The sequence below is a fragment of the Ailuropoda melanoleuca genome, chromosome 6 (genome assembly GCF_002007445.2).
Source record: "Ailuropoda melanoleuca isolate Jingjing chromosome 6, ASM200744v2, whole genome shotgun sequence".
In the NCBI taxonomy this organism is placed as follows: Eukaryota; Metazoa; Chordata; class Mammalia; order Carnivora; family Ursidae; genus Ailuropoda; species Ailuropoda melanoleuca.
In genome coordinates, this window is record NC_048223.1 from 26,779,581 (window position 1) to 26,806,444 (window position 26,864).

Here is a 26,864-nt window from a genome sequence, read left to right on the forward strand (position 1 = left end):
TGGATTGTTAGATGGGTAAATGGATGGGTGGGCAGATAGGTGAAGTAGATGAATGAGTAAGAGGATGGGATGGATGGATGGAAAGATAAGATAGGTAAAGAGATAAATAATGCAAGTCTTCTGTCTTGTACAATCCCTGTCATTTAATTAATCATAATTGGCCTTGGTGTTCCTGAGGCTGAACACCATGGCCTCCCTCCCACAGAAGAGAACAGGGTGGGGCTTGTAATAGAATTCATTGCCATTCTGACTCAGTGTCTGATTTGTAAAATAAAAGAAACCATTTTCTTTTATTCAAATATATAAAAATGATTTGATGTAGTGCTACTTAACCGGATATATACAGCAAAATCTCTTGGGGAACTTGCCCTAATTGCATCTCCCTGGACCCCAGACCCTGAAATGTGCATCCTGATTGAAAACTGACTTCTCTGACAGAATAGTCTCCGGGCTTGGTAGCAGTAGTATTGGACCTGTGTGTCCCTGGCTTCATTTTCTTCTTGCAGACATTCCACTACCACTTTCTAAAAACTTATTATATCTCAAGCAATGTTGTCAGTGCTTTTCCTTGTATTACTTCATTTAATCTTTCCCACAACCTTTTAATGTATTTATCAGTAATATCTCCATTTTACAGGTGAGGGAATTAAGGCTTGTGGAGGTTAGGGAATTGGCCCAGGGTCACACAACTCATGAGAGGCAAATGGTGGGTTCTAACACAGTCAGTGGGTGTCCGGATTCTGTGGCACCACCCACCATGCACCTCTCTGATCACTAGGCCAAGCTTTCAGAGCACTGTGGTCCAACAGAACTTTGTGAGGTTGAAAATGCTCTATATCTGTGCCGTCCCATGAACATGGTAGCCACTAGCCACATTAAGCTTTTGAGCGCTTGAAATGTGGCTAGTGTGACTGAGGAACTAAATTTTTAGTTGTACTGAATTTTAATTGATTTAAACAACACAGTTTAAGAGCCAACTAATAGCCTCTCTTCATACATACGATCTCAAAAAAATGAAGTGCTGAATTAGGGATTAAGGTAGGCATCCAGTTATAGACATTCTCCTTTATTAATAATATTAACGTGAAATAATTACGAAGCCCTCTTAGAATCCTTTGTGCTTCTTTCCATCATTGAAAAGAGTCTCGCTGTTCTTTTAAGCCCTCTGCCAACGAGGTGGCACATCTACTCTTAGCTCATTGGAAGATGTCTTGAGATGAGACAGAAAAAGTAATTCAGGCAGAATAATACAGGGACGTCATGGGCAAGTTGTAGCATGGTAGTGCCATTGGCATTTACTCTCAGGAGTCGTTGTTATAGTTTCCATGTCCTCACTACTGCCATCATACATTAGGGGGAGAAGGGGTTGATGGAAATAATGGACTTTAAAGCAGGGTTTGGTGGTGGAGGAAAGAAAGTACAGGGACATCTGGGCTCCTTTAAAGGACATATGCGATCCTGCACCCCTTCTGAAGGGTGTGAAGAGAGTGAAGTAGGAAAGTGGGAAATAATGAGGCAAGAGAGAAGAGAAGAGGATTCTGGGTGAAGTAATATAATAAAAGAGCCATATCATTCTTCATGTGGTATACAAGTTGAAACTGGGTTAAACCTTTTAAAGGCGAGGGAAGATTAAAGTGTTAACCCAAATGAATAGAGCTGGGTTTTAAAGAGAGAGAGAGAAAACAAAACAAAGTTCAGTGAAATTGTTAAAAAATGGTTTAGAACAAAAGTGGACAAACTACAGCCCAATGGATCAATGCCAGTCTACTCGTTTTTGTAAATAAAGCTTTATTTATATTTTATTTATATACACACACACACACATACACACACACACATATGTATATATAGGTATATACTTTATACTACGACAGCAGAACTGCAACAGAAACTGTGTAGCCTACAAAACCTAAAATATTTCCTATGACCCTAAACAGAAAAAGTTTACTGGCACCTGTTTTAGAACAAAAAGAGAATATATATTAACACAACCATTTTGGAGTACAAATTTGTATGGTTATACACATCATCTTTGACATGGCAATACTGCTACTAGAATTTCATCCAGCAGTCGTTTTGGTACACATACCCACAGGGCTTCTTAAACACCGAAAACCTGGAAACAAGCTAGCTGTCCAATAGGCGACCACTGGCCAAATGAATTACAGTGCATTAACGTAAAGAGATACTATTCAGCTTCTTTGTTTTTTTGTTTTGTTTTGTTTTTTTAAAGATGTATTTATTTGAGAGAGAAAGAGAGAGCGCTAGTGCTCATGTGCATGCAAGTGTGGGAGGGGGCAAAGGGAGAGGACCCTCAAACAGACTCCCCACTGAGAATGGAGCCCAACTCAGAGCTCAATCCCAGGACCCTGAGATCATGACCTGAGCCAAAATCAAGAGTCTGACACTCAACCCAGAGAGCCACCCAGGTGTCCTTTGTTTTTGTTTTTTAGTGAGAGTTCTACATACATTGTTTATTATGAAGGGATTTCAAGAAATATTGCTAAATAGAAAAATGTTACAAAAGTATATGTATTGTTTTATCATATTTGTGCAAAAGCAACAACCCCCTCGAAACAACCCCCTGAAAAGTTGCCCAGCAACTTTTTACTTTATATCTTCTAGACCAGACCATGAGTTTTTATGAAGGTGTATTACTTTTTTTTTTTTTAATTTTATTTCCACCGTCGCTAACGTACAGGGTTATATTAGTTTCAGGTGTACAATATAGTGATTCAACAATTCCATACATTACTCAGTGCTCATCAAGATAAGTGTGCTCTTAATCCCCATCACCTATGTCCCCCATCCCTTCATCCCCCTCCCCCTCTGGTAACCATCTGTTTGTTCTCTACAGTTAAGAGTCTATTTTTTTGGTTTGTCTCTTTTTTCTTTTTTTCCTTTGTTCATTTGTTTTGTTTCTTAGATTCCACGTGTGAATGAAATCATATGGTATTTGTCTTTCTCTGTCTTATTTCACTTAGCATTATACTCTTGAGATCCATCCATGTTGTTGCAGAACGTGTATCACTTAAAAAAAAAAAATCTAAATTTAAGAAGTGGAAAATAGGAAAGAAAAGCAAAGATAGTTTTCTCCCAAATTGAGGGATTCAATACCAAGGCATTCAGGAGGGCAAATCTTTAAGCTCCAACTTGGGACCAACAGAAACTGTTGGATTTGAAGAGATGTCTTTATGAGTCATGAGTCATGCACAGAAAAGCAGAGAAGTGCTAGAGAAAACAAGTCAAGGGTAGAAAGGGAGAAGTATGCCCCTTGTCTTGGGGAATGGTGTCTGTAAGTACCCAGATGGGAAGACTTCATCAAGGAAACTGGAAAAAACAGGAAGCTGAAGAGAAAGGAACCAAATGAGAGAAGGACACAGTGGCCAACTCTCAAGATGGAGAAACATTTTTGAGGAAGAACAGATGTTCCTTGGGATTCTGAGTAGACCCAGTCTCTACACAGATGCATAGAGACACTCTGCGAATTCTGTTTGCAGAGTGCTTTGGTGTCTTCTGGTATGAGATCGGTGGCCGTCAACCATCCTGGTACATGAGCAGGTGTTCAGATGGAAGGGCCAGAAGCAGTTTCCATGTGTTGCTGAGTGTTACAACTGCTCCCAGCCACCAGCACAGCAAGCCACTCTGCCTAGTGGCATGGAAGCCCTGGGAACAGCCCCAGCACTCGCCTATGCTGGCAGCCCATCCCTGCCTGGGCTTACTGGCCGAACACACAACACTCAGGGCTGGCAATCTCTTCTTCTGGCAAAACTGTGGCAAAAGGAGTTTGTATGAGATGTACGGTTACAAAACAAATAAATAAAAATCAAACCGAGAAAACATGGGAGAGGCAGGTGTGTCTTTTAAAATAATCCGTGTCTACCTCCCTCCACCCCACCCCCACGTCTGCCTGCACTTGGCATGGCCTGTGCCTCCGTGGATATGTCCATGCCTGTGAGAATCCTTTTATTTAGACATCACAATGCATTTGACCAGTTTTGAACACGGCCAGCTTCAGGACTGGTACACAGAGACGCCTGCTCTTTCTTCACGGAACTCTCCAGTTCAAACATGTTTTCGCAGCATGATTCATGCTGTTCCTTTCTGGATTGTCCAGTGGGTAATTGCTATACGAAAACCAGAGAAACAGATGTAGACCCTGAACCTTGGCTATAAATTTTTGTTTTATGATTATGGGTTTCAAATGTGCTGTGTCACACTGACAAATAGACAGTTACTCTGAAACAAAATGGATTTTTGTCGCAAACTTTTGCTTTTTTGTTTGTGGTTGGAAATACTTTCATTAGAGTTTCTTTTATCATTGATCAAACACAAAACAGAGGAGAGAACACATATCAGAATGTTATTTTATGCCGTACCAAGATAATATTTGGGAAAGGTTTCTTCCAACAGTTGGATTAATGTTTAAAATAGGCGTCAATAATTTAAACTTCATCTATCCTCAAATTAACAAGGCCATTTTTTACCTTCTACCTACTCATTCATCTTTATGGTACATGGATATGTTATTTAAAGAAGTGTGGCTTATTTGTATATCTTTCCTAAATGTTACTTAAGATGAAGAATTTGGAGGAAGACTGGTTTTCCAGAAGTATAAGAATTAGATTTCTTGATGAAGAAAAGATAAGAAACACGTGGCTAAATTTGGGGGCTGCTTTATAAATTAATACTTGGATTAAATAATAGCTCTAATAGTTGTCATCAGTATAATTAACTCATGATGAGAAATGATGAATAGATTAGTGAATGCTGTTGCACTATGGAAACCCATAATATTCTATTCACACGGATTGAAAGAAAAGATCTGCATTCAAAAGCCCAAGTTTATTCCCCTCCAGTTACGAGAACCCCAAGGTGATTATAAATTTAAAATTTTCTTGTGCAAAGAAAGAAAACACCCAATCTCCTAACCCGCCCCCCCCCCCGCATACTTTATGACTGTTTTTGTGCCATGACATAGTATCGAGGGTAGATATTAGGGAGCAATCATTTGCCTTCCTAGATGGGGCTGATCCTCTTGCTTAAGAAATGAGAGTAAACAGAATTTGGGAGACACCATCCCCATCATCACCTCCTTGTGACCAGCGCACCCTACCTTTGGAAAGATGTTTGGGCAGGCAGTGCCATGGCCTCCCCTGGGGAACACATACCTGAATACACACACCTGGCCATGGGGGGGGACAAGTTTCTCCTCTCTTAATGCTTCCTGCTGTGTTTCAAACATAGCTGCTTCCTCCGTTCTTCTCAGACACCTTTTTGGTCACCTCCATTATCACATATAGGATGAGTCCAGTTTCCAAGGGACTCTTAAGGACCGTAAGTAAGCATTCGGAGCTGTAAGTGCACGCAGAGGTTGGTACATAGTGGTGCTTTGAGTATCTTTACAACTACCTTAATGACAGTGTGTCAAATGTTTTGTAAATTCCTCTGTGCTCCTTGCTTAAGATGTGTGTTGTCTTTGTAGTTAAAGGGTTTCTTTATAAACCTCTGCTACAAAATGATGGCCCCTTGAAAAAGAGAGAGAGAGGATAACAAACATAGTATCAGCAAAATCTCACCCCTCCTTCGCCCTGGACTTTTCCATAGCAAGAACTGAGCTTGCTGGGCTGAAAATTGTTTTAATGTACCTTCATAAAAGGATCTTTGACTTGGTACGTGTGTGTGATGCATACTTTTCATGTTACACCACGAGTGCCACTTAGCAACTCCTGGAGACAGAGCAGCCGTTCAGCATGGGGCAGGGTGCCCCCTGACAGTCTTCTAAAAGGCCTGGATGCCAATGAACATTCCAGCACTATCCACGGAAAGGAGATGGGGGGAGCACTCTTCCCTCGCAAGGGCAAGGAAGCTGTCCCTCGTACCCACCTGCTTGCCTGCCCTGTCTTGTGGGAGAATTACAAGTAAAGACTGGAGAGGTAGTAGAGGAGGTAGGGTGTTTTTCCTTCTTCCGCAGAGTTTCCTTGCTTCGCTGTACTTTGCATCCTTTAAGCAAGTTGTGCAGAATGGCTCCAACGTGGATTGGCTCTCCCTTTGAAAGCTCTCTAACTGGGTTTATTTGTAAATTTTGCATCTGTCCTGCTCTGGGTTTTAAGACAGGCTAAAAGGTTTCTCCTTCCTCTAGGTTGGGCCAATATGGGAAGTATAAAAAAGAATCTCTTTCTCTTAAAATTATTCTAATAAATAACCAAGATTGGGCCGGGGCTAATATCGGTGTAAACAGGCCCTTGGAAATATAAAACCTTCCCACTTAAACAGTTTTCAAAATATGTGTTTAATTATGTGGTGGTGGGGTGTGTGCATGTGTGTGCGTGTTTGTGTGTGTGTGTGCATGAGATGACAGAGGTCACCAACATGCTGTTCGGGGTACAAGGCTGTGGCAACAGCAGAGTAATTTTCACAATGGACTGGGATTCCAGGGAGTTGGGCGCTAGTCATGCTTCTGAGCTTTGAGGCAGGTCTCAGCCTCCCCGTCCCAGGGCTTGTTTCCCCCAGTGAAAATTAAGAGGATGAAATGAGAGTTAGTACTTGTTGCAGGATACATACTGAGTGCCATATGAGCACTTTGGGGAGATGGAGGGGTAGTCCCAGCAACCCACTGAAGTGGGTAGTAGTATATCCCCATTCTACAGATGAGAATCCTGAGGCGGCGGCTCAGAGAGGTTAAATACTCATCCCAGATCACACAGCTGGTAAGAAGTAGAACTGGGACTGAAATCTCTTTCAGTTTGAGTCCTACATCCACTCTTGACCACTCTGTTCTCTATGACCAGGACCTGAAATCAAATCCTGAATATCCGTGTGATTGTGTGTGTTTGGGGAAGCAGTCACTAATTCTTGACTGCTGCATAGACTTGAGAGAATGTTTAAGAAAGTAAATGAGACCAGAAAGCTGGATTTTTTTTTTTACTCCAGAGCAAATGCAATCCCTTCGGCCAGGGCTTTGCAAGAGGGATGAGGAGGGGAAGGAAAAAGAAAAAAAAAGGGCTATCAAATGGAAAGTTTCTCAACCCAAGGCTTCCCCGAGGAGTAGCTCTCCTCTGCTCTATAGTTTGGGGCTTGCGTGTGCTTTTTCGGGAGTGGAAAAATACATAAGTTACGAGGAATTTAAGAGACAGCCAGGCGCACAGAGGAATTTACAGGGTGGGCTGGGGGCACGGGGGTGGGCAGGAGGCTAGCGGGCGAGGGGGGACACGCGCTTCCAAGCTAAGCCTGCGGCGAATAAAAAAGGGCGGAAAGGGAGCGAAGTTGGCGCTCAACGTGAGCCGGGAGCGGTGTCCTGGCTCCTCCCCTGCCCGTTTTAAAAGCACTTCTTGCATTGTTTTTCAGGTGAGAAATGGGAAAGAAAGAGGCGGCTTGCGCGCTCGCCCGCTGCTTGCCTCTCTGGCTGTCTGCTTTTGCAGGGCTGCTGGGAGTTTTTAAGCTCTGTGAGAATCCTGGGAGTTGGTGATGTCAGACTCGTTGGGTCATTTGAAGGTTAGCAGCCCGGGAAGGGTTCACCGAAAGTTCACTCGCATATATTAGGCAATTCAATCTTTCATTCTGTGTGACAGAAGTAGTAGGAAGTGAGCTGTTCAGAGGCAGGAGGGTCTATTCTTTGCCAAAGGGGGGACCAGAATTCCCCCATGCGAGCTGTTTGAGGACTGGGATGCCGAGGACGCGAGCGAGCCGGGCAGGGTTTGTCTGGGCACCGTCGGGGTAGGATCCGGACCGCATTCGGAAGGCTTTTTGCAGGCATTTGCTTGGAAGGAGAACTTGGGATCTTTCTGGGAACCCCCGCCCCGGCTGGATTGGCCGAGCAAGCCTGGAAAATGGTAAATGATCATTTGGATCAATTACAGGCTTTTAGCTGGCTTGTCTGTCATAATTCATGATTCGGGGCTGGGAAAAAGACCAACAGCCTACGTGCCAAAAAAGGGGCAGAGTTTGATGGAGTTGGGTGGACTTTTCTATGCCATTTGCCTCCACACCTAGAGGATAAGCACTTTCGCAGACATTCGGTGCAGGGGAGATCATGTTTGACTGTATGGATGTTCTGTCAGTGAGTCCTGGGCAAATCCTGGATTTCTACACTGCGAGTCCGTCTTCCTGCATGCTCCAGGAGAAAGCTCTCAAAGCATGCTTCAGTGGATTGACCCAAACCGAATGGCAGCATCGGCACACTGCTCAATGTAGGTTTATTTTTTCCCTTCTTCTACCAAGAAAAAAAAATGAATTGTCTCTCTTGCATGCAATAAAGACATTGGAAACAAACTGCATTGGTAGCAAGACAAAGGATTTAATGATTTAATGCTGAAAGGGTGTGATATGCTGGCGTGCATATTGATTCCCTCTGCTGAAAATTTCCTGTTAGATGTTTTCTTCCCAAACAACCCCTCCCGACCCCCGCTCCTCTCCTTACCAACCTTACAGTCTATTGGAAACAGTTTTAAAAATATGCATGGAGGGGGGGAAGAAAAGTAGAGTGTGACCACAGGACTTTGAAACATTCTTCAAGTAAGGCAGTTTGACACATTGTGCAGTTTTTACTAAGATGTATGCAGAGGGGAATTTAACTTTGCCGTTCTTTGGATAAGCTGCTAGTTGTATATATTCCCCCCTTGTGTGTTTCAGCAGTCCAAAGTAATTAAAATATGACATCGTCCTTGCAAGGAATTTAGCCTAATTAGGGTGGCTGCTGCTCCCGAAGTTCATAAACCACCAGTTAAAGCTGCTGCTTCCAATGTTTTCCTTGCTAAGGAAAGGCAATATTTCTTAGCATTGACCCTGCTGCCACCTTTCCGAGTCACTTTGTTGCTCTAAGAAGTTGCTGTTTTGCTAGAAAACTACTGGCAATGAACACCCCTTGGGCTGAGCCATCCATTATTTCCATATCTTGCAATTCATCCCAGAACCTGGACATCAGTTAAAGGAAAGGAAGTATAAGTGGAGTAGCCCAGTTTTTTAAAAAAATATTGACTATTTGGTTATCTGATGCTGACACAATGCCGAGGCACGCATCTGGTCAACAGTAGTGTGGCTGCAGGCTTGAGAAATGACCAGAAGTCCCAGAAAATCCCACCTTCGGGTGGCTGTGGTGGGAGCCTGCAGGATACATGGCTGCCCTGACAGTGATTTAGATAAATGGCTCAGCTATCTATCAAAATGTTTTTAGTACTTTATTTGACAATTCATTGGAGCATTAGCCTGAAAATGACATTTTAAATCTTTGTTTTCAAAGAGGTCAAAGTTTAACTGGAAGAAATTGAGTTTTCCTAATAACATGGTGGCTTATGTAAAGAGGGAGAAGAAAAGGGAAAGAGAGGGGACAGGGACCAGATTTAAATTGCTCTCTCAGAAACTTTGTCTTAGCAATAAAGACTTGCTTCTTGGGCCAGGAAATCAACAGGTTTGTAGCTGAAAAATCAATAACCATTTGATGCCAACAAGTCTGGCTGTCTGACTTAGTATTTTGTAGAGCCATAACCAGGGCAAAAAGAATTTAGTTTTCAGAAGGCGTCTTCATCTTCAGCTGCTCCCCAAATGCCTTTTCTTTCCCAATGCCTGTTTTCTTTCTGGAGAATTCAAAGAAACCGAGTGTTACAAAATAATTTTACAACTCACTAACAGATCTTTTAGACCTGTCCTGTCGCAGTTAAGAGTGTGAACAGTTTCACTTGGAATCTCAGGGAACTGGAGCTCTGCAGAACTTTTTCTTATAAAAGGAAGTTCTATGAAACATATTTTTAATGAAGGGGAAAAAAATGCCCAGGACCCTTGGCGGAAAGCTATTAGACCTAATAGAGCCTTTACAAGTAGACATTCTCCCTTTTGTAATTAACCCTCCAAACATGCCTATTAAATTGTAGGAGTAGGGGGAAAAGCTTTGTTTGTTCTTGAACAAGTTAAACAAGGGATTTGCCTTATCTAGGGAGAGCGAGTGGTGAATGTGTCATTCGCCTAGGGCCAACCGATAAGCAAGAAGTGTTGATAACAGCAAAGTTCAGCTAATCAAAGAAACTTGCATTAGAAAAAGTAAATAAAGGCATTTGACAAAGGGATTTCAGAAATTCCAGTGTCTTATTTTTGTAAGCAGCGCAATTAGTCCTTATTGTGGTCAATTTCCCAAGGGTTCTAAATCCCACACCCCCAGCTCTAGGTTAAAGGATAAATTGTAAAAATTGCATATGCCCCTGCAAAGTTGCTTTATCCTCCATAAACCCCTTTATGACAGTCAGTTTAGTTGTTCAAGAGATTAAGTTTTTAAGCGTAAATAAAAACTCTTAACAAATGTCTGCCACATGGTGTTTGGTGCAGGGTGGCATGGGCAGTTAGGACTTTTGAAATAAAAGCATATTAGGGATTCATTTGGATAAGTAAGAACATAAAAACCACAACCTTTTCCATTTTACTTAATGACTGTTTTGACGAGAAGCAGATCTGTTTGCGTTCTTAACACAGAGGAAACAGTGGGCAAGGGGGTAAAAAAATAGTCCTAAATTCCAACCAAAAGTATTTTCTGCTTTGAGACTCTCTTTTTTTACGCGGGGTATGTGTGTATGTGTGTGTGTGTGTAGTAATCAGAGTAAACCCTTTGAATATAAAATATATCAGAAGCCGTCTTTGAAAGATGTTAGAGTGTTCTTTTTATTTTCTTTTTTTAATTTTAATGACAGAAAAATGACATGCCAACCAGCTACCGGTTGGAGTAGGGCCTGTGAATTGCTTGTTATAAAAATTCGAAGTCAGGATTAGCGGGCTATAAGGGAATGTGGTATAAATAATACGATTTAAGTCTGCCCCTGGAAGGTATCATAGTCACAAAGTTTCTATTCATATGCCTCCTGGATTATCTTGGTTTTAGGGCTGCTCCAGATGTTTTCAGCATTAATTGCTCAGTGGGCATAGAATAAATCCTAATATTTGTGGTCTAAATATAGTTGCTTTCGGTGAAATCATGAGTGTGACAACTTCTTGGCCCTCTTCCTTGTCGTCTCCATGCTCAGCCCATCAGAAGAAAAAAGGAAAAAAAATTTCTTTTTGAAATAGTATTTTGCCCATTAATGAAGAGAAATAATCTGTTTTAAAAACAAACAGTGATATGTGATTAGGAAGGAAGAAAAGTCCCCTTCTCAAAGCCCTGGGACCTGAATTTTAAGTATTACACAGTATCCAAATCCTCTCCTAGTGAGATATAAATTGGGGTCAAAGTGGCAAAATCAAAGATACTCTCTGAAAGAGAGACTAAATAAAGACTGACAGCCACCGTATGAATTGAATGGGGTTTTGAATAAATATTTCGATGAAAAGGCTCAATTGTTTTTCTAAAGTAGGACATAATTTTCTGCTTCTTGGCCACATGACAGTGGTAACTAATACCATCAGAAAGAAGAAAGAAAAGGGACTTTAGCTTACATCTCTGAGTGCAGGATAGGGTCGTTTGAAAACAAGCGAAAGATTCACAAAGTTTTCCTTCCCTGTAGAAAAAAAAATACTAAAATTTTGTCAGTATGTTGATAACATGGTACTTTGGGTAAGGAAGTGTTGATGTGCAACCTAGAAGAAGAAAAAAACACATGAATTTAAATTTTATCACCATAGAGTGTAGATTCCAAAAAATAAAACAGGAGACGTAGAGCTCTGTTCGATTAAACTTAGGCTATGGAATTGATCTGGAAGCTCCAGTTAAAATTTGATTAGCCAGCCCAAATGCAAAGCCGTTGCTTTGAAACAGACCTTTTTAAAAAAAATGTTTGTTTGTTTATTTACTTATTTATTTATTTTTACCTTATTAGATAAATGACCAGAATGGCCATTTCCGATAGGGTAACTGACCTGAATCAGAAGTTTTCTTCTCATTTCTGGAAGCCTAGCTCTGACCATATATAACCAGCCAATATTGTCATGAACTTTTCTTTAAAACATTAAAATAAAAGAAAGTTCTGGCTATCGGATGCTTGAAAGTTACCTTCAACATGTTAAGCCCCTAAAATGTAATGAAAATCTTGAAATGAAAATGAATGAAAGGAAAGAAAATCTTACCGTTTTCCCCTTTGTACATTCTATAAGCATCAATAAACTATCTCGGAAAGGAATTCATGAGAAATGACAGAGATTGTAAATTCTGCTCTCAAAGAATTTATCATCTTAAAAATCAGATTTTCTTCTTTTTTTTCTTTTCTTTTTCTTTTTTTTTTTTTTTTAACAAAAGCCTAGGCATTTTTAAATGAGAAAGTTACTCTCTAGGAGGAGAGTAGAGATGTGAAACAAGATACAAAATATACAACTGTCTTCAAGTCACACAGGTCTTATTAAACAATAAACTCTGTATTCATTTTAGAACATCTTAAAAAGAATCTTCTATGGAGTTTGAGTTACATGTAAGTGCCAATAAATTTATCTTTAAATGACATTTTTATACTTTAAATGTTCTATAGATTCAGTTAACTATCAATTAAATACATTCTTTCGGAAATGGGAGCTTTTGAAGAAGGTTAATCAGAAAAATCTTGGCTAAAAACCTTTCCAAAAGATATTAATGTAGAATCTTGCCTTTCAAATTATAGGGTAGTTAGGGCAATCGTACATCTCTGATTTTCTAGAATAACCCACTTTCAGATATACTGCCACAATTCCCACATAAATCATGGAAATATGCCAGATATTTCAATATTACGACATTTCTGAGGCTGCCCCTTGAACCCAGGAGTGGCACAGAAAGCCTTTGTTTGGATTCTATGGTCAATATAGCTAGCGCGCTCACAGCTTAATTTTTCCGTTATGACTGAAGACTGCCTTGTGCTTCTGGGTCATTCTTCTGAACATGAATTCCTTTTGTGGCAAACTAGATCTGTAAATAGAAAGCATCCCTTGCAAAGTGGATTTAAGTATTAGGACTGTGGTTTTGATTCCAGCACATGGTGTATTGGGAGTGGGGGAGGGGTAGACTTATTAATGGAATCACTATGAACAAATCTGTATCAGTTCTTGGCCAGCTTCTTCTCAAAAATGGGTGGTGATGGAGAATGGAGAGCAGAGTTAACTCAGGTTCCAGATTTATCAGTATCTTGTCTGTAAGTGGCTTGGCCTAAGTACCTCTTGTTTAATAGGAGATGAGATAACCTTCCCCATCTGTAAGATCTAATAACACAACCTCATCAGTCAATATGTTGCCCTGAATTTTCCTCTTTTCTTTTCTGGCTTCCTTACTTCATCGTTAAGAAATACGATTCCCGCCTCATCCCACACCCCTAAACCCCTTTAAATGAATAAAAAAGTCGCAAAAGTTCTGTCCCCCTAGGAAGTTGTAAGGGTGAGTCTGCAGGTACTCTATTATTTATCTTGAGCTTTCAGAGCTTCTTAGATGAGAATTCAGACAGGCAGTGGAAGTGCTGACTTGCTTTTTCTCTGGACTTGCAGGGTGGGGAGCTGAAAGGGGGGGCATTCAGTAAGATAAGACTCTTGGTCCCCTGCATGATAAGGCGAGGATAACAGGAACTGACGTCAGCCAGGCGACCCAGCCTGGCCAAGCATTTCCTCTTGTCAGGGCACATGGATTCCAGGAGTCTCCAGGCCTCCCCCCACTGCTGATGAACTGAACTAGCTGGGGGTGGGGGGCGTGTAGAAAGTGAATTTCAACAGGAGTGATAGTGGGTGACCATGTCCCTCATTCTCAAATGGAGATTTCTCTAAACAGAACAAAGAGTCACTTGGGTGGAAGGGAGTAATCGTACTAAAAGCGGATTCTGAGAATATAATTGCAATTTTACGTTGTCCTAGAATAGCTATTTGTTTCTCAGCTGTCCACAGTTTTCCTCTGATGTGTCTTGAGCCGGTCTATCCAGCAGTCACCAGATCCTATCACCCATGAGCCCCGCCAGCTCTCCCTATAACAAAATGGGAGGGAATTCACATTGTCAGAGTTAATCCCTGGTACTCCTATTTACTTTTCTAAGTACCAAGTTCCCACCCCCATCCGCATCATATGACAGCGCTGCTAAAACCTTTGCATTTGCCACCAGTCCTGACAGGGCCTGGCAGTTTTTGCTCTTCTCTTTCCCGTCTTCTTTTTCTCTCAAACACAGATTATTTTTGCCTTCGCCAGTATCTGCAATTTGGGGTCTGGAGGAAAAATTCGAGTCAAAGAGCCTATGTTATTTTTTCCCGTTCATAGGTTCTCCCGAGTCGACTCTTAAAGATTGCTCTGCTGTTGTTGTTGTTTGCAAGTTTAAGTACTGAATAAGGGGGTGACTCTCCTGATTTGACTCAGAGTAAAATGTTTGTTTTTGCTATTATTGATCAATTACTGTTCGCCACAGAGTGCGTTTTACCACCTTGGGAAAAACCAACTAGCTGATTCCAAAATACTCTGGTAGCAGTAACGTAGACAAGACGCTGGATAAGACGAGTACATCCGTGAACTGGGAGAAGAAGATTTGGATCACATTTATCTCAATTTTTCTCTAATTTCCAGAGCAAATGAGGACCTCATCTAATAAATGCCTCTTTTCAAAAATATTAAAGCTTTTGGGGGCTACAGTACCTATGTCTTGTTATCAAAGTCCATAATTATAAAAAGGCTGATGATCTGAGGCTGTTTCAGCTTCAAAAGATTTTTTAGGGTCTGGTCTATTGGAAAGCTTGGGGGTATAATTAACTAAAATGGAAATGGAGGCAAGCAAAATTTAGTTCCTGATGTTTTAATTTAGCTCAGTACTGCCATGTGTTATTGAAGAGAATTCTTAAAGGCAAACATAATTATTTCATTATGGTCCTCAGAATGCTTTCATTGGCTTTAATGACAAGAAGCTGTATAAAAAGGCATACATTTTAATTAGCCCTTCTTATATTTACATCAGATAAATAACAAATAATTGATGAAAAACAAGTCTTTGGAATGGATGATTTCACATAGTGTGCTGGTTACAGTTTAATGATGAAACATTTCTGTGTTCCTTTGCATTTTAATTATACAGACATTACAGTAGTGGTGCCATGGAGCTAAAATACCGTTGTTGCCATTTTATTACAAAAAAAAAAAAATCACAATTAATGCCTATGAATCAGAAGCCAAAAAAGGTAGCTAGAAGCGCATCTCAGAGTAAGTAAATTGCCAGTCCCATTAATTTTACTACGTTTGTTAGCCTTCATTTTGATCACTTTTTATCTTTTATGCTTTATCTTTTTGGATTAAGACTGTCAGGGGTTTCACATGTGTTTTTATGGCCACATCATCTCTTAAATACCTTTCTTTCTCTCTCGCTGCCTGTTTGGAAGACTTGCCTGAAAGTCCCTAGCCAAATGTGTACTGGAAATTCAGAGAGCCTTTTTCCATGTTGCAGGCTGTCTTACCTTTGATTTTATATGAAAACCCATTTCACATGATTCATCCGTTTTGGTGTACAGAACACTAATTGTTATTATTGATTTTAAATTCCGTGACCATTACAAGTAACCCAGATGACTGGCAGATAAAGGGTAATAATCCATGGAGTTCTGGAACTGTTTCATGTTTGTCTGGAGTACTTTATGTGATCAATATTAACTGCCCCATTGAAACTAACTGCTGTATCAAATAACAGTCAATCAAATGAATGTGCTTAGAGATTATTTATTGAAAGCTTTAATTGTTCACCGGGGCCCTGCTTATCAGAGGGAACAATAGGAATTAGAGATAGGATGAACAGGTTTGGATTTGCAGAGAAAGTTGGAGGACGCTGATGAACGGGGCGTCTCTCTGCTACTTGGGCCAGAGTTTCCAGAAACCCGTGTTGGGCTTCTTCTACTAGAGGACAGAAGTTGCATGTACTCTTCTTACAAAGGTTATCCTATCACCTGTCCCTCGAGAGCTCTCTGGAGAAGAAGGTAAAATGATTTTCTTGCCAAGAGGCTGTGAAAAGCTGTCATTCTCTGGGAGTTTTAACGCTTTTCCTCTGCATGCCCACACGCATCGACTACCCTCCTGTACATCCCTCCACCTATATTCCCACTGCCTGCTGATCTCAGGGAATGGGAGTAGCCTGACTTGACACAGGATCGATTTCTACAGCCGTGAAATGGGAATAATAATGTCTGCATTGCGGGGTTTGTAGAAAGATCAGAGATCCTGAAAATGTGCATTCTGTTCTCACCCCGAAAACATACAGAAGCCACTGAGGAGACAGACCACCTTCTGCTCTGATTCCAGCATGCCACCTGTGGCTCATGTGTCTTTGCTAATAGTGAATGTACCGTTTCAGTTGGTATCTCGTGTCCTCAATGAGATGGTTCTGTCTGTGGCTCAGAACCTAGGTCCCAGTCCTTCCGGTTTGTCCCAGTTTGGGTAGCACTGGCCCTGAGTCAGTGGCATCCATTTACCAGACCCCCAGATTTAGTACAAATGGTTGATTTTTTACAGGTGAGCATTGTCACAGTACAACTTTACCCAAAGATGTGTCCGTTGTTCGGTCCATTTTATCGCTCACTGATGCATTAGATCTTGCATTTTTACTCAACAAACAACCTCTTGGGTGTCTGCCATCTTCCAGGCACTCTGGTATGTTCTGTTCCATGGGCAACACCAAGATGATTCGTACCCTGTCCCCCGTCTCTCTGGACTCATAAAGTATGAGAGAAATTGTGTACACGAGTCATTGTGACACACCCATTATAACACAAGCACAAGTATCTCCTAGGGACTTTGCACATGACTTTGATAATGGAAAGGACTAAAAACCACTGGAACCACAGCTGGTGCATTAGGGGAGGGATCAGGTGGGTGAACCATTTTTGTCACAGGAGCAGGCAGAGGTTTTCCCATGTGTAGGGCTCCTAGGTCATTTCTAAAGGTGGTATACGTGGTGGCGTTTTAAACCTCTCGTGAGCAGTGGCCTAAGTGCATACCTTCTAAACTTGCTTTGTGAAGACTCTGGGGGGCATTTCTGGAGTGTTTGTTAAATAATGTGCTTTTGGGGTACGTCTCATTAGATTAGCTTTTTTTTTTTTCCTCATTTCTTTATGGTTGCTTCTCTGACTTCTTGCTATGTAACAAGCCGCCCCCCAACTTGGTGGCCTCACAATTTATGATCTCATTAGTCTGTGCATGGACTGGGCTCAGCTGGGCAGGTCTTCTGCTCTGCAGGATGTCTCCGCGGAAGCTGCTCGGGCTGCAGGGCCCGGAAAGCTGGCTCCCGGGGCTGGCAGTCGGCGTGGGTCGTTGGCAGGGAGCGTGGCCGGGGCTGCGAACTGGGGGGGCGGGCGTGCGGCCGGCGCTTCTCGCAGCGTGGCAGCAGTTCTCTGGCAGCCAAGCAGGGAGCCGAGGCGCCCGGGCCTCTGGACGGCCGGCTGCAGGGCTGGCAGCCAGTCCCTGGCACTGGAATCTGTTGGGGAAGCGGTCACGGCGCCAGCCCACATCCCCAAAACATGCGCGCCTCGATGCGGATTGACAAAGCGAGCGCAGCCACGAGGCCCTAGCCCACCGTCCCCATCCGCACCTGCGCGCCCATCAGGGAGGAACGATTGTCATCTGACCTCAGAGGCTGACCTGAGGGACTGCGGTGGCCTGTGAGTTTGTTGGGTTTGGGCTGGTTACCCGTTTCACAGAATTCTACTCTTGTGACTGTGGGGACGTTGTCACCAGGTAATCCTCACAGGCAATCCTGGGTGGAAGGTGCGAGTCCCCTCATCCTGGGGTGGGGTGGGGGGGACGGTTGTGTCTCAGCCGAGGTGAGGAGCGTGTCTGAGGTCACACCGAGTGAATCGCAGAGCTGGCGCGGAAACCCCGGGAAGGTCTTGTCTCCCTCCTCCGTGCGGGGCTCCTCACTTCTAGTTTAAGTCTGTCCTCTCCATCAGCTGCGGGAGAAATTCTGGAAAATGTCTTACGCCCTAATAAGGCCGAGAAAGGACCGTGGCGTGTGTTGGTTTGGGGGAAACACGGAAAAAGAGAGAAGTGAGGAGCTGTAACTCCCATAAGCCCCTCTGACTACATTATATCTCGAATAGAAGCCACGGCCCTTTAAATGGTGGACAAACCCGTGAGGCCGGTTTGTCCTCTCCTGGCCTTGTTTTCCATGCTCTCAGGGGCCTCATCCCTGCAGGCGCAGGAGTCGGGGTCAGGGTGAGTCTTGTATTTACGCAGGAATCGCAGGAAGGTCAGAGACGAGGAGTAAGGTTCTCGTGTTATTCGGCGCACTGGTAACCCTCCCGTAGAGATGGCCACTGGCGAGTCCTCCGTGGTACCTCCTAGGGAAGCATCACTATTGCGCCTTCCCATCCTTTAAAGAAAGGGATGGGGGAGAAAGCATCCTAAGGGATGGTGATGTTACATTGCTGTTTTGCGATTTGCCACCTGTTTTTAAGTATCTCTTTTCTTTAGAGGGTCCCAAACCTATTACTGCGTAATGAAATTTGCATAAATAATTATGATTATTGGTCTCGCCGATAATGCTCTTATTTCAGTGATTTCAAATAGATTTGAAATGCAGTGTCGTGCTCTGTATTTTGGATTTCTATATGCCATGTTCTACCTGGGGTTTTGTTTGTCTGCTTGTTGAAAATCGTTGCTGAATTTTCTATGGTGGGGAAATAGAGACAGATGGATGCAGTGAGGTGACTTACTAGAGGTCATTTGGTAGGTTCTGAATGCAAGTCGATCCAAATCTGTAAGATGCTGCCATGTGTTACGGGGGTACAGTGTGGTCCTGTGCCCCTGGGCCACTGTGTGATACAGTGCAGGTGGGCATTCTTCATGCGCTGCCTCTGGTGTGGGAGCTAGAGCTCCAGGTTCCCTCAGTTGTTTCCATCTGTAAAATGGGTTCGTGATGCTTACCTTGCAAGCTTTCCATAGACTTAAGTAAGAGTGTATTTAAAGACCCTGATATGTATATACTCAGCAAATGGACTTCCCCCCCATATTTTATTCTGAAAATATTTTTGAAATATTTTCAGAAAAGCTGAAAAATTTTACAGTTAATACCTGGATACTCACCATCATATGTACCATTAAAGCTACCAGGTTTGTTTTCTGCATTTCTATCCATTTCTCCTATTGGTGTGTATGTTTCTGTTTTGTATTACTGACTGGGTTCCCTTTTTAACCTGGGAAGTTTTTGAGGTCAAATACTGCGCCCTTCTGTTTTCCAGTCCCAGTATCGTACTTAGTACCTGCAGAGTACCGAATCAGCTATGGTTAAGTCAGAGGGTATGTTCCAGCACACTGCTGGCTAGTTATCAGCGCTGTCCAGTAGAACTTCCTACAGTGATGGAAATGATCTATAACACCGCGTTGTCCGTTATGTAGCTGCTCGGCCTCCGTGGCACTGGAAATGCGGCTAATATGTCTGAGGGACTGAATGTTTTATTTCATTTTCATCTATTAAGGTTTCAGTAGCTGCATGTGGCTGGTGGCTACCATATCGAGCAACACAGCTCTCCATACTCCAGCTATTAATATTTTTTCAATATTTGTTCCTTCTCTTGGTTTCCCTTTAGCCATTCTTCTTTCCTATTGCTGTTAAGGAGCTCTAATTATCTCTTTATGTAGATGGTGAATAGACTGCTGCGGGAGGATGTAAACAGAGTAAGTAGGGTGGTGATTTCAGTGATTTCAGTCATTGTTTAACTTGCTTTCCTTCTGGGTGGAACTAGTTTTCCTGGGGCCTGGCAAATATGTAGCAGCACTTACTTGACTAACATTTTACAGAACTAAACCAGGATTTTCCCAGAATTCCAGTGGGCTGGACTTCAATTCTATTTCTTGTAGCAATCATATCCCTGTGGCATCAAATTCTACTCCTGTATTCCCTGCACTCTTCGCTTTCAAATGGACACACAGTATCTTCCAACATTTTCAAGCTACATTCAACTCAGTTGAAGTATCTTCAACTTCAGGGAGGCAGAGAGGAACAGGCCACACTCTAGGAAAGGCTCACTGTGTGTTCTAGAAAATGCCATGCTGTCTCTCCCACAGGTACCGTCTCCTGCTCATGTATGTGTGCTCTGCTTTGTAACCTAGTGCCCAGCACACAGTAGGTGCTCAGGAAATAGGCTGAGAATAGTTCAGTAATAATGAACTTAAAATTCAGAATGTCTCAGGTGGTCTCTGCTTTGATATATTTGTATGTTTTGGGGTCACTCAGAACACCTGAAGGAAATGTGGAGCCAGCTGTCAAATTTTGGGAAGTTCAAGTTGGCTGTTACAGCAGGCCTTTATCAATGCGTTAGCCGGAACACTGGCCTGAATGGGTATGGAATATTTTCTTGGACTTCTGGCACTTGTTTTGATATCCTACGAATGGATTTTCTGATGATCCTTCCTGTTGCCCAAGACGTGGTCATTCCTCCCCCCTTTTTTATTGTCCATCCCAAGAAACGATGTAAAGAAGGTAAATAAGATCAAATCAACAATCAAGAGAAAGTTTTGAACAAGGTTTGTTCCCCCCCATCTGGGCCCCAAATGATTTCAGGTTGTGATTGATTTTCATTAGAATGCAAAACCACCATCATCATAATTAATATTTATTAAGTGCATATTAGCTGCCAAGTGCACAAAATGAATTATGTCATCTGGGGAAGGCCCTGTTACTGCTCTACTGTACAGATGAGAGTTCCCAGGCACGGGCAGGTTCTGGTACCCAATTCAGGTCTCCCATCTAGAAGCAAGCAGTTGGGAGTTCCCGTCCCAGCTTTGCATAATGTGAGTTGCCTTCCCTCTGCCAACTATGCAAAGTAAACTCCTATTTGCTTTGTTGGGAGGGGTATATAAGAAAGTTGGAAGCCTTAGAACCCACAGAATAATAAAAGGGTTTCCAAGTGAAAGCTGGAAACAATACATTTTTAACAAAATGGGCAGTTACTCTAATTGCTGTGCCCCTACTGTTCAATTCCTTTTTATGTCCTAATTCATTAAATTATGTGCACACACAGGCTTATTATTTACAGATGTATGCACTTTTAACTGGTTCATATGAAACAGATGTTTCACGAAAGGTAACGGAGAGCAAGTGATCTAAACCCTCCTTTAGTGGGTAGCAAGTGAGATTATAGCCCATTACCTGCAGGTCTTTTGCTATTACTTTGAACTGCAATGTCCAGTGTGGGGAGAAGAATTCAGTCTGTCCCCTGGAGGAACAAATAAAAATACAACGACCCTATAAGCAGACATCTGCATCTCAAAATAAAAGAGGGTGTGTGCAGGTGATAGGCAGGTGGTGTTCACATGTGGGCTCAGGTGGATATGAATGAGTTTTACAAGCAATTTGAGGGAAAAAGAAAAAGGACCCATTGCATTATAGTCAACTTACAAAAAGAAATTTTAAGAGCCTTATTCTATGATATTTTAATCATTACTGTTTTGGAATTTATAGCTGAGCAATTATCATACTCCTTTTCATGAAAAATTTCTTAATAATCTTATAGATGGAATTACTGCAATTGCTCTTGGACCTGACAGGAATGCGTGCAAAGTATACAGTACATGAAATGTCAAATTATTGTCTATCACATTCTAAAAGAGTTGAAGTGAGCCCTTTCTACAGGTCCTTTATGGCTTCACCAAAATACTCTTTAATTAATAATTATGGAATTATTTCACTCATTGCTATATAACAGACCGACTCAATACCTAGCGGCTTAAAACAATTTATTATTAACTTTCGAGGTTCCATCTCACTTGGGCTCTTTTATGTGGCTGCAGTTGAAAGTGACCGGGGCTGGACTCACCTTTGGGTTTGACCCGGCTGGATGTTCAAAAAGGCTTGTCACGTGTCCAGTTCCCCAGCTGAGATTGCTGGAACCGTGGGAGGCTGCCATAGCACCTGTCTCTCTACTTGGCCTCCTCTTAGGACACGGGCTTCCTTATGGCATGGTGGTCACAGGGCTCAGTACATGGCTTCCCCTAGAACAAGCATTCCTGGAAACCCAGATGGAAGCTGTGAGGTTTCTTAGAATCGAGCCTCATGTGTCACATAGCATTACTCTTGCCACATTCTTTTGATCAGTCGGAAATCACAGCAGCAGCTCAGATTCAAGAGGAAGGGCCTCACACATTGGCGTAGACTCCTGGAGGTGTGGTTCATTGACCAGACCATCTGTGGAGACCGCTTACCATACAAATAGCCGTAAAAATAAATGTATACCTCTTTGTCAGTGCAAGGTAACACGGCCTCATTAAACATAAGCATGATCGCAGTGAACTGGATGGCATATGTCAGTGGACAATTCTTTCAGTACCTCCTCAGAATATTGGGGAGCAATAGCAGTCACCCCTCAGAGTCCACGGTGAGATTTATTGTTTATGGTTTGTCCGCTCTGTAAACAAAAAAAAACAAAGCAAAAAGATGGCTGAAAAATATGTCATTTTGCACGTTGAAAGCTGGAAACCATCACAACTGAAATATAAATTGGGACATGAAATATTAAGTGGCATATTAGGTTTATTGCATATATGACCATGAGAGTGCATTTTATTTTGTCTTATGGAGCTCTAAAAAAATCCGTGTAATGGATTAAAGGTATTAAAACTCCCATATTCTGCCTGGCTCTAGGCCAGGGAACAAGGCACGATAAATAATCCCAATAGACAGAATATGTAGGAAGGAATTTTAAAATGTATTTATGATAGACATATTGACCTTCCTAACTAATAAAAATGTGTACATGAGGTCAGTTTTGAAGGAAATGTGCAGACCCTACACATTTATAGTGCATATAAATACTATATGCAATGTAGTGTTAGCATCCTTAAAATATTTCCCACATCTCTGTGACGTACGGCTGTCATAGTCTATCTTTACCCTGGAAGCAAAGAAAAGCATGGATTTTATAGGAACATGTCCAGTTATTATAAGAAGGGATAGTTTTAATTTCCTTTATCTTAAAGCAGGGGCCGGGAAACTAAGCCAAATCTGGCTTGTAGTATGTTTTTATAAATAATGTTTTATTGGAACGTGCCACGCCTGTTCATTTATGTCTTGTCTAGGGCCGCTTTCTTCCTCCAGTGGTGGAGTTGAATCGCTGTGACAGAGACCATATGGCCCACAAGACTGAAAATATTTACTACCTGGCCCTTAACAGAAAAAGTTTGCTGACCTTGTCCTAAGACATTAACAAATTAATAAGATGCCTTAGAATAGAAATGAGTGCTTTTGTTTCTCGTTGATAATAACCCTGTATGTGGATTCAGGAAGCCCATTCTAGATGAGGCCATTTGCTGTGTGACCTTCACCAAGTCTTGTAGCTTCTCTGTGCTTCAGTTTCCTCCTGTGAATAATAGAGATTAAAAAACTGATAATGATGGGATTCCTGGGTGGCTCAGTCGGTTAAATGTTTGCCTGCTACTCAGGTCATGATCCCAGGGTCCTGGGTTCGAGTCCCGCATCGGGCTCCTTGCTTGGCGGGGAGCCTGCTTCTCCCTCTGCCTGCTGTTCCCCCTGCTTGTGCTCTCTCTCTCTCTCTGACAAATAAATCAAATCTTAAAAAATAAAAATAAATGGTAATCCCTGTGCTTCTTCACACTCTTGCCGTAAGGGAGCAAATGGGGCAATGTGAGAGCAAACACATCTCGAGTCTTCCACTGCCAGTACTACGTGCTGTTGGTAGATCCCGCTGAACTGACCACAGCAATCATCATTTATTTGATATCGCATATGAGAATTTCTATGTAGATTTTATTCTTTCACTCAGTTTTTCAGCTAACATGAATTAAGCCCCTCCTGTGTACCGGGCACTCTTTAAAGCACTGAGTCAGGAGGTGTTCAAAGAAGCTGTTTCTGAGAGTGCTGTGCACATGGAATGGGGACGGGCCAGGAAAGCCCATGAAGAGAGGACTGTAGTAGCACTTTGGCTTAATGCCTGGGTGGCTGGGAAGGAAGGGACTGTTGAGAGAGATCATAAGGAGGCAAAGCTGACACACACTGCCTTACTTGTGTGAGCTTGTAAAGAATCTCCTCTGTAAGGACAGACAGCTATTTGGGGAAGGAAAATGGGAGTGAGGGCCAGCAAATTAAGACAGGAGTCTGAAGTGTAGGAGAAGGATGGGGTGCCTGGCCAGCTCAGGCAGTGGAGTGTGCGACTCTCGATCTCGGGGTTGTGAGTTCGAGCCCCACGTTGGGTGTAGACCTTACTTAAAAATAAAATAAAGATGGAAAGAAAGATGGGAAGGTGAATAACATTGAGGTTCAGCACAAATGTGATCCTCGATACCTTAATGATGGTAACTCTGCTTGTGTGACACTGCTGTGTGACAGGCATTGTGCTCCTGCTTGTCATTGTGTCACTTGACAGTGATTTACCGTTTAATGCTCACAATGACCCAGTGAGGGGTTCACTCTCATTTTATACAAGGAGAAGCTCAGAGAAGTTAAGAACTTGCTCACAGTCACACAGTAAGTAGCAGCATTAGGATTTGAACCCAGACTGGCGGGCTTCAGAACTCACACTTCCAAGCGCGTGTCTCAACTTATCTGTAAAGATGGGAAGTTCCCTGAAGGAAGGAATATCCAAAAAAGACCCAAGCTTGGGGACTGCTCCCAGTTAGAAGATTGGTGACTGTTTCTCTGAGTTATTTTTTCAAGTTTTTTTTTAGCAATGTCTTTTTTAAGAACCACAATTAAAACACTTTGAAACTGTCATTCTTCTCAAGAAATATTGAAAAATCACTGTTATGAAAGGAAGACACAAGAGTGATAGCATTTCCCTAAGCTTCATTACATATGGAAACTTCAGAATCTTTTCATGTCCCCAGGTGCATATTGTTGACCTGATGTCTTATGCTCTAGTCTCCAACACTAACAAAATCTCCTTCTTAGTCAACTAGAAGGTGCAGGAAGGATGTTCACTACCGTCCTGCTTCTAGTCACGCTCCCACCCACCCTGGTCCTCCTGGGAAGAGAGGAATGCAGCCCCTCATTTGGAGCTTTTCCATATCTATAGACAATGACCCGGGAGACATGGAGACATGGCACAGCTTTCGAATTCTGGGTGTTGCTTTCATTCTTGCCAATTAAGCTTTGGTTAAAGGAGTATATCTGGCGTACTGGCAAGAGAGGGAAAACCAGCTTAAGGGTGGGGCTTCCAGAGCTGCCCCGCTGCCCCCTACCCTTAGCCCCCAAAGCTGGCAGTTGTGTAGGCCACATTTGGCCCGAGTTACTGCCCCTGACAGTGTGTAGTCACACGCCCTTGGAGCAGGGCCAACGGCCTCTGGAACCTCGGTTTTAGCTGCTGCCATTCTGCCTGCTGGGGGTTGGTTTCTCGGCAGGGCAGGGAAGATGTGGGAGGGGTTTGTGGGTGTGTGTGGGTGTGTATGTGCCTTCTAATTCCTGTGTTTGCTTCTGGGGGACTTTCCTACTTTATTGCTCTGACTGGAAAGAAAAGAGGGCATTATTTCTGTACGTTTAGTTTCTTTCTTTTTTACTTTTCCAATTTTACTTTTGGTCCCTATGCTGGGATAACTCTGTGTGTGTGTGTGTGTGTGTGTGTGTGTGTGTGTGTGTGTGTGTGTGTCTTAGACGTAGTCTATATATTCTCAAACTTGCTGGCAGGGACTATTCCATCCTCTTGCCCAAGAAGTTCCAAGTGGTCCTAAGTATGTCATTGTCTTCTGCCAACCCCTGGGGCACTCTTCTTCTCACGAACCCCAGACTATTTGCATTCTCATCCCTGCCCATCCCATCTGTGTGGCCTTGAACAGTGACATAACCACTGTGCCCCCAGTCTCTTGCCTGTAAGGACAAAATACGAAGACTGCCTATCTCCTAGGGTCATTATGGGGATCAAATGGATTACTATATGGAACATGCTTAGAATAGAATGGGGGCAGTGGCTAGCTCACAGTACATGCTCCACAAAGGTAAGCTGTTAATACTGTTGTACTGTTATTATTTGACTAGACTCCAGAGATGTTTCTCTCATCTTCTCAGGTAATAATATTAGTCATATTAAGATAGGACTTACCCACCTTTCCTCAAATAACGAATTGGTAGCTATTATTTTTATGTATTTTTATGGAGTTCATGAAATGTCAGCCCTGCCACGTAGTAGCATGCTTGCCGTCTCCACTTTTCAGGTTGGGTAAGCGGAGGCTCTGGAAGCGAACGTGACTGCTGGTATGTGGCAGAGTTAGGAACCTAGGTTATGCCTTCGGTCTGCTAGAATGCCAGGTCCACCTCTCTGGCGCTGCAGGACATCATCTCATTTGCTGTCCCACTTGCTTTGTCCTAGTCTCCCCACAAGTAGCATCCTTACCCTAGATCAGGGTTTTCAACCTCAGCACCATATGTAATTTGGGGGGAGCAGGGGGAGCAGGGCAGTCCTGTGCATTGTGGGATGTTTAGAAGTATCCCTGCCCTCTGCCCACTAAAAGCCCGTAGCAGCCCCCAATTATGACAGCCACAATGTCTCCAGAAAATGCAAAATGTCCCTTGGGGGGCAAAATCAGTGTTGGCTAAGGACCGCTCCCCTCGATTAAGGAAGATAGAAGGGAAACGTTGGGGGGAGGGTGGTGGAGGTAAGGGTTGGCTATCACTTCTTAAGCACTTAACTTGTGCCAGGGAAGTTGCAAATATTGTCTCCATTTCACCAACAGGAATTTTTGAGGATTATCTGCATTCTCCTGAAAGAGACACCAGGGCTCAGAGAAGTAAAGAAAACTATATGGCCGTTAAATTAGTAAGTGGCACAAGAGGGATCCAAATCCAGGTTCATCTGGCAGGAAAGCCCACGCCCTTCACATCACTTCCTACATATGGTTTTCTGCAGGCTTATGGTGTTTCAGTTCTTTTTAGGAACCAGGAAAACCCACACAGTGCAGATTAAATGGGTTTCCAAGTTATTTTGACGCCACTCTTGAGTGTATACCTAAAAAACAAAACAAAACCAAAAAACTTCTCTGCAGC

At 42.7% G+C, this 26,864-nt stretch overlaps 1 protein-coding gene across 3 annotated transcripts in view; it reads left to right on the plus strand.

The window, feature by feature from the left end:
* Nucleotides 1-26,864, plus strand: part of RARB (retinoic acid receptor beta) — a 729,907-nt gene that overhangs the window by 559,759 nt on the left and 143,284 nt on the right. Inside the window, exon 1 of one of the 3 annotated variants that reach the window (XM_002926444.4) lies at nt 7,575-8,189. The exons of 1 other annotated variant lie outside the window; for it this stretch is intronic. In XM_002926444.4, coding sequence (XP_002926490.1) covers nt 8,033-8,189 — 157 coding nt within the window. In that variant the 5' untranslated portion in view covers nt 7,575-8,032. Of the gene's footprint in view, nt 1-7,574; nt 8,190-26,864 lie in introns of those variants that run through there. One more of the 3 variants, XM_019807169.2, reaches the window with a different exon arrangement.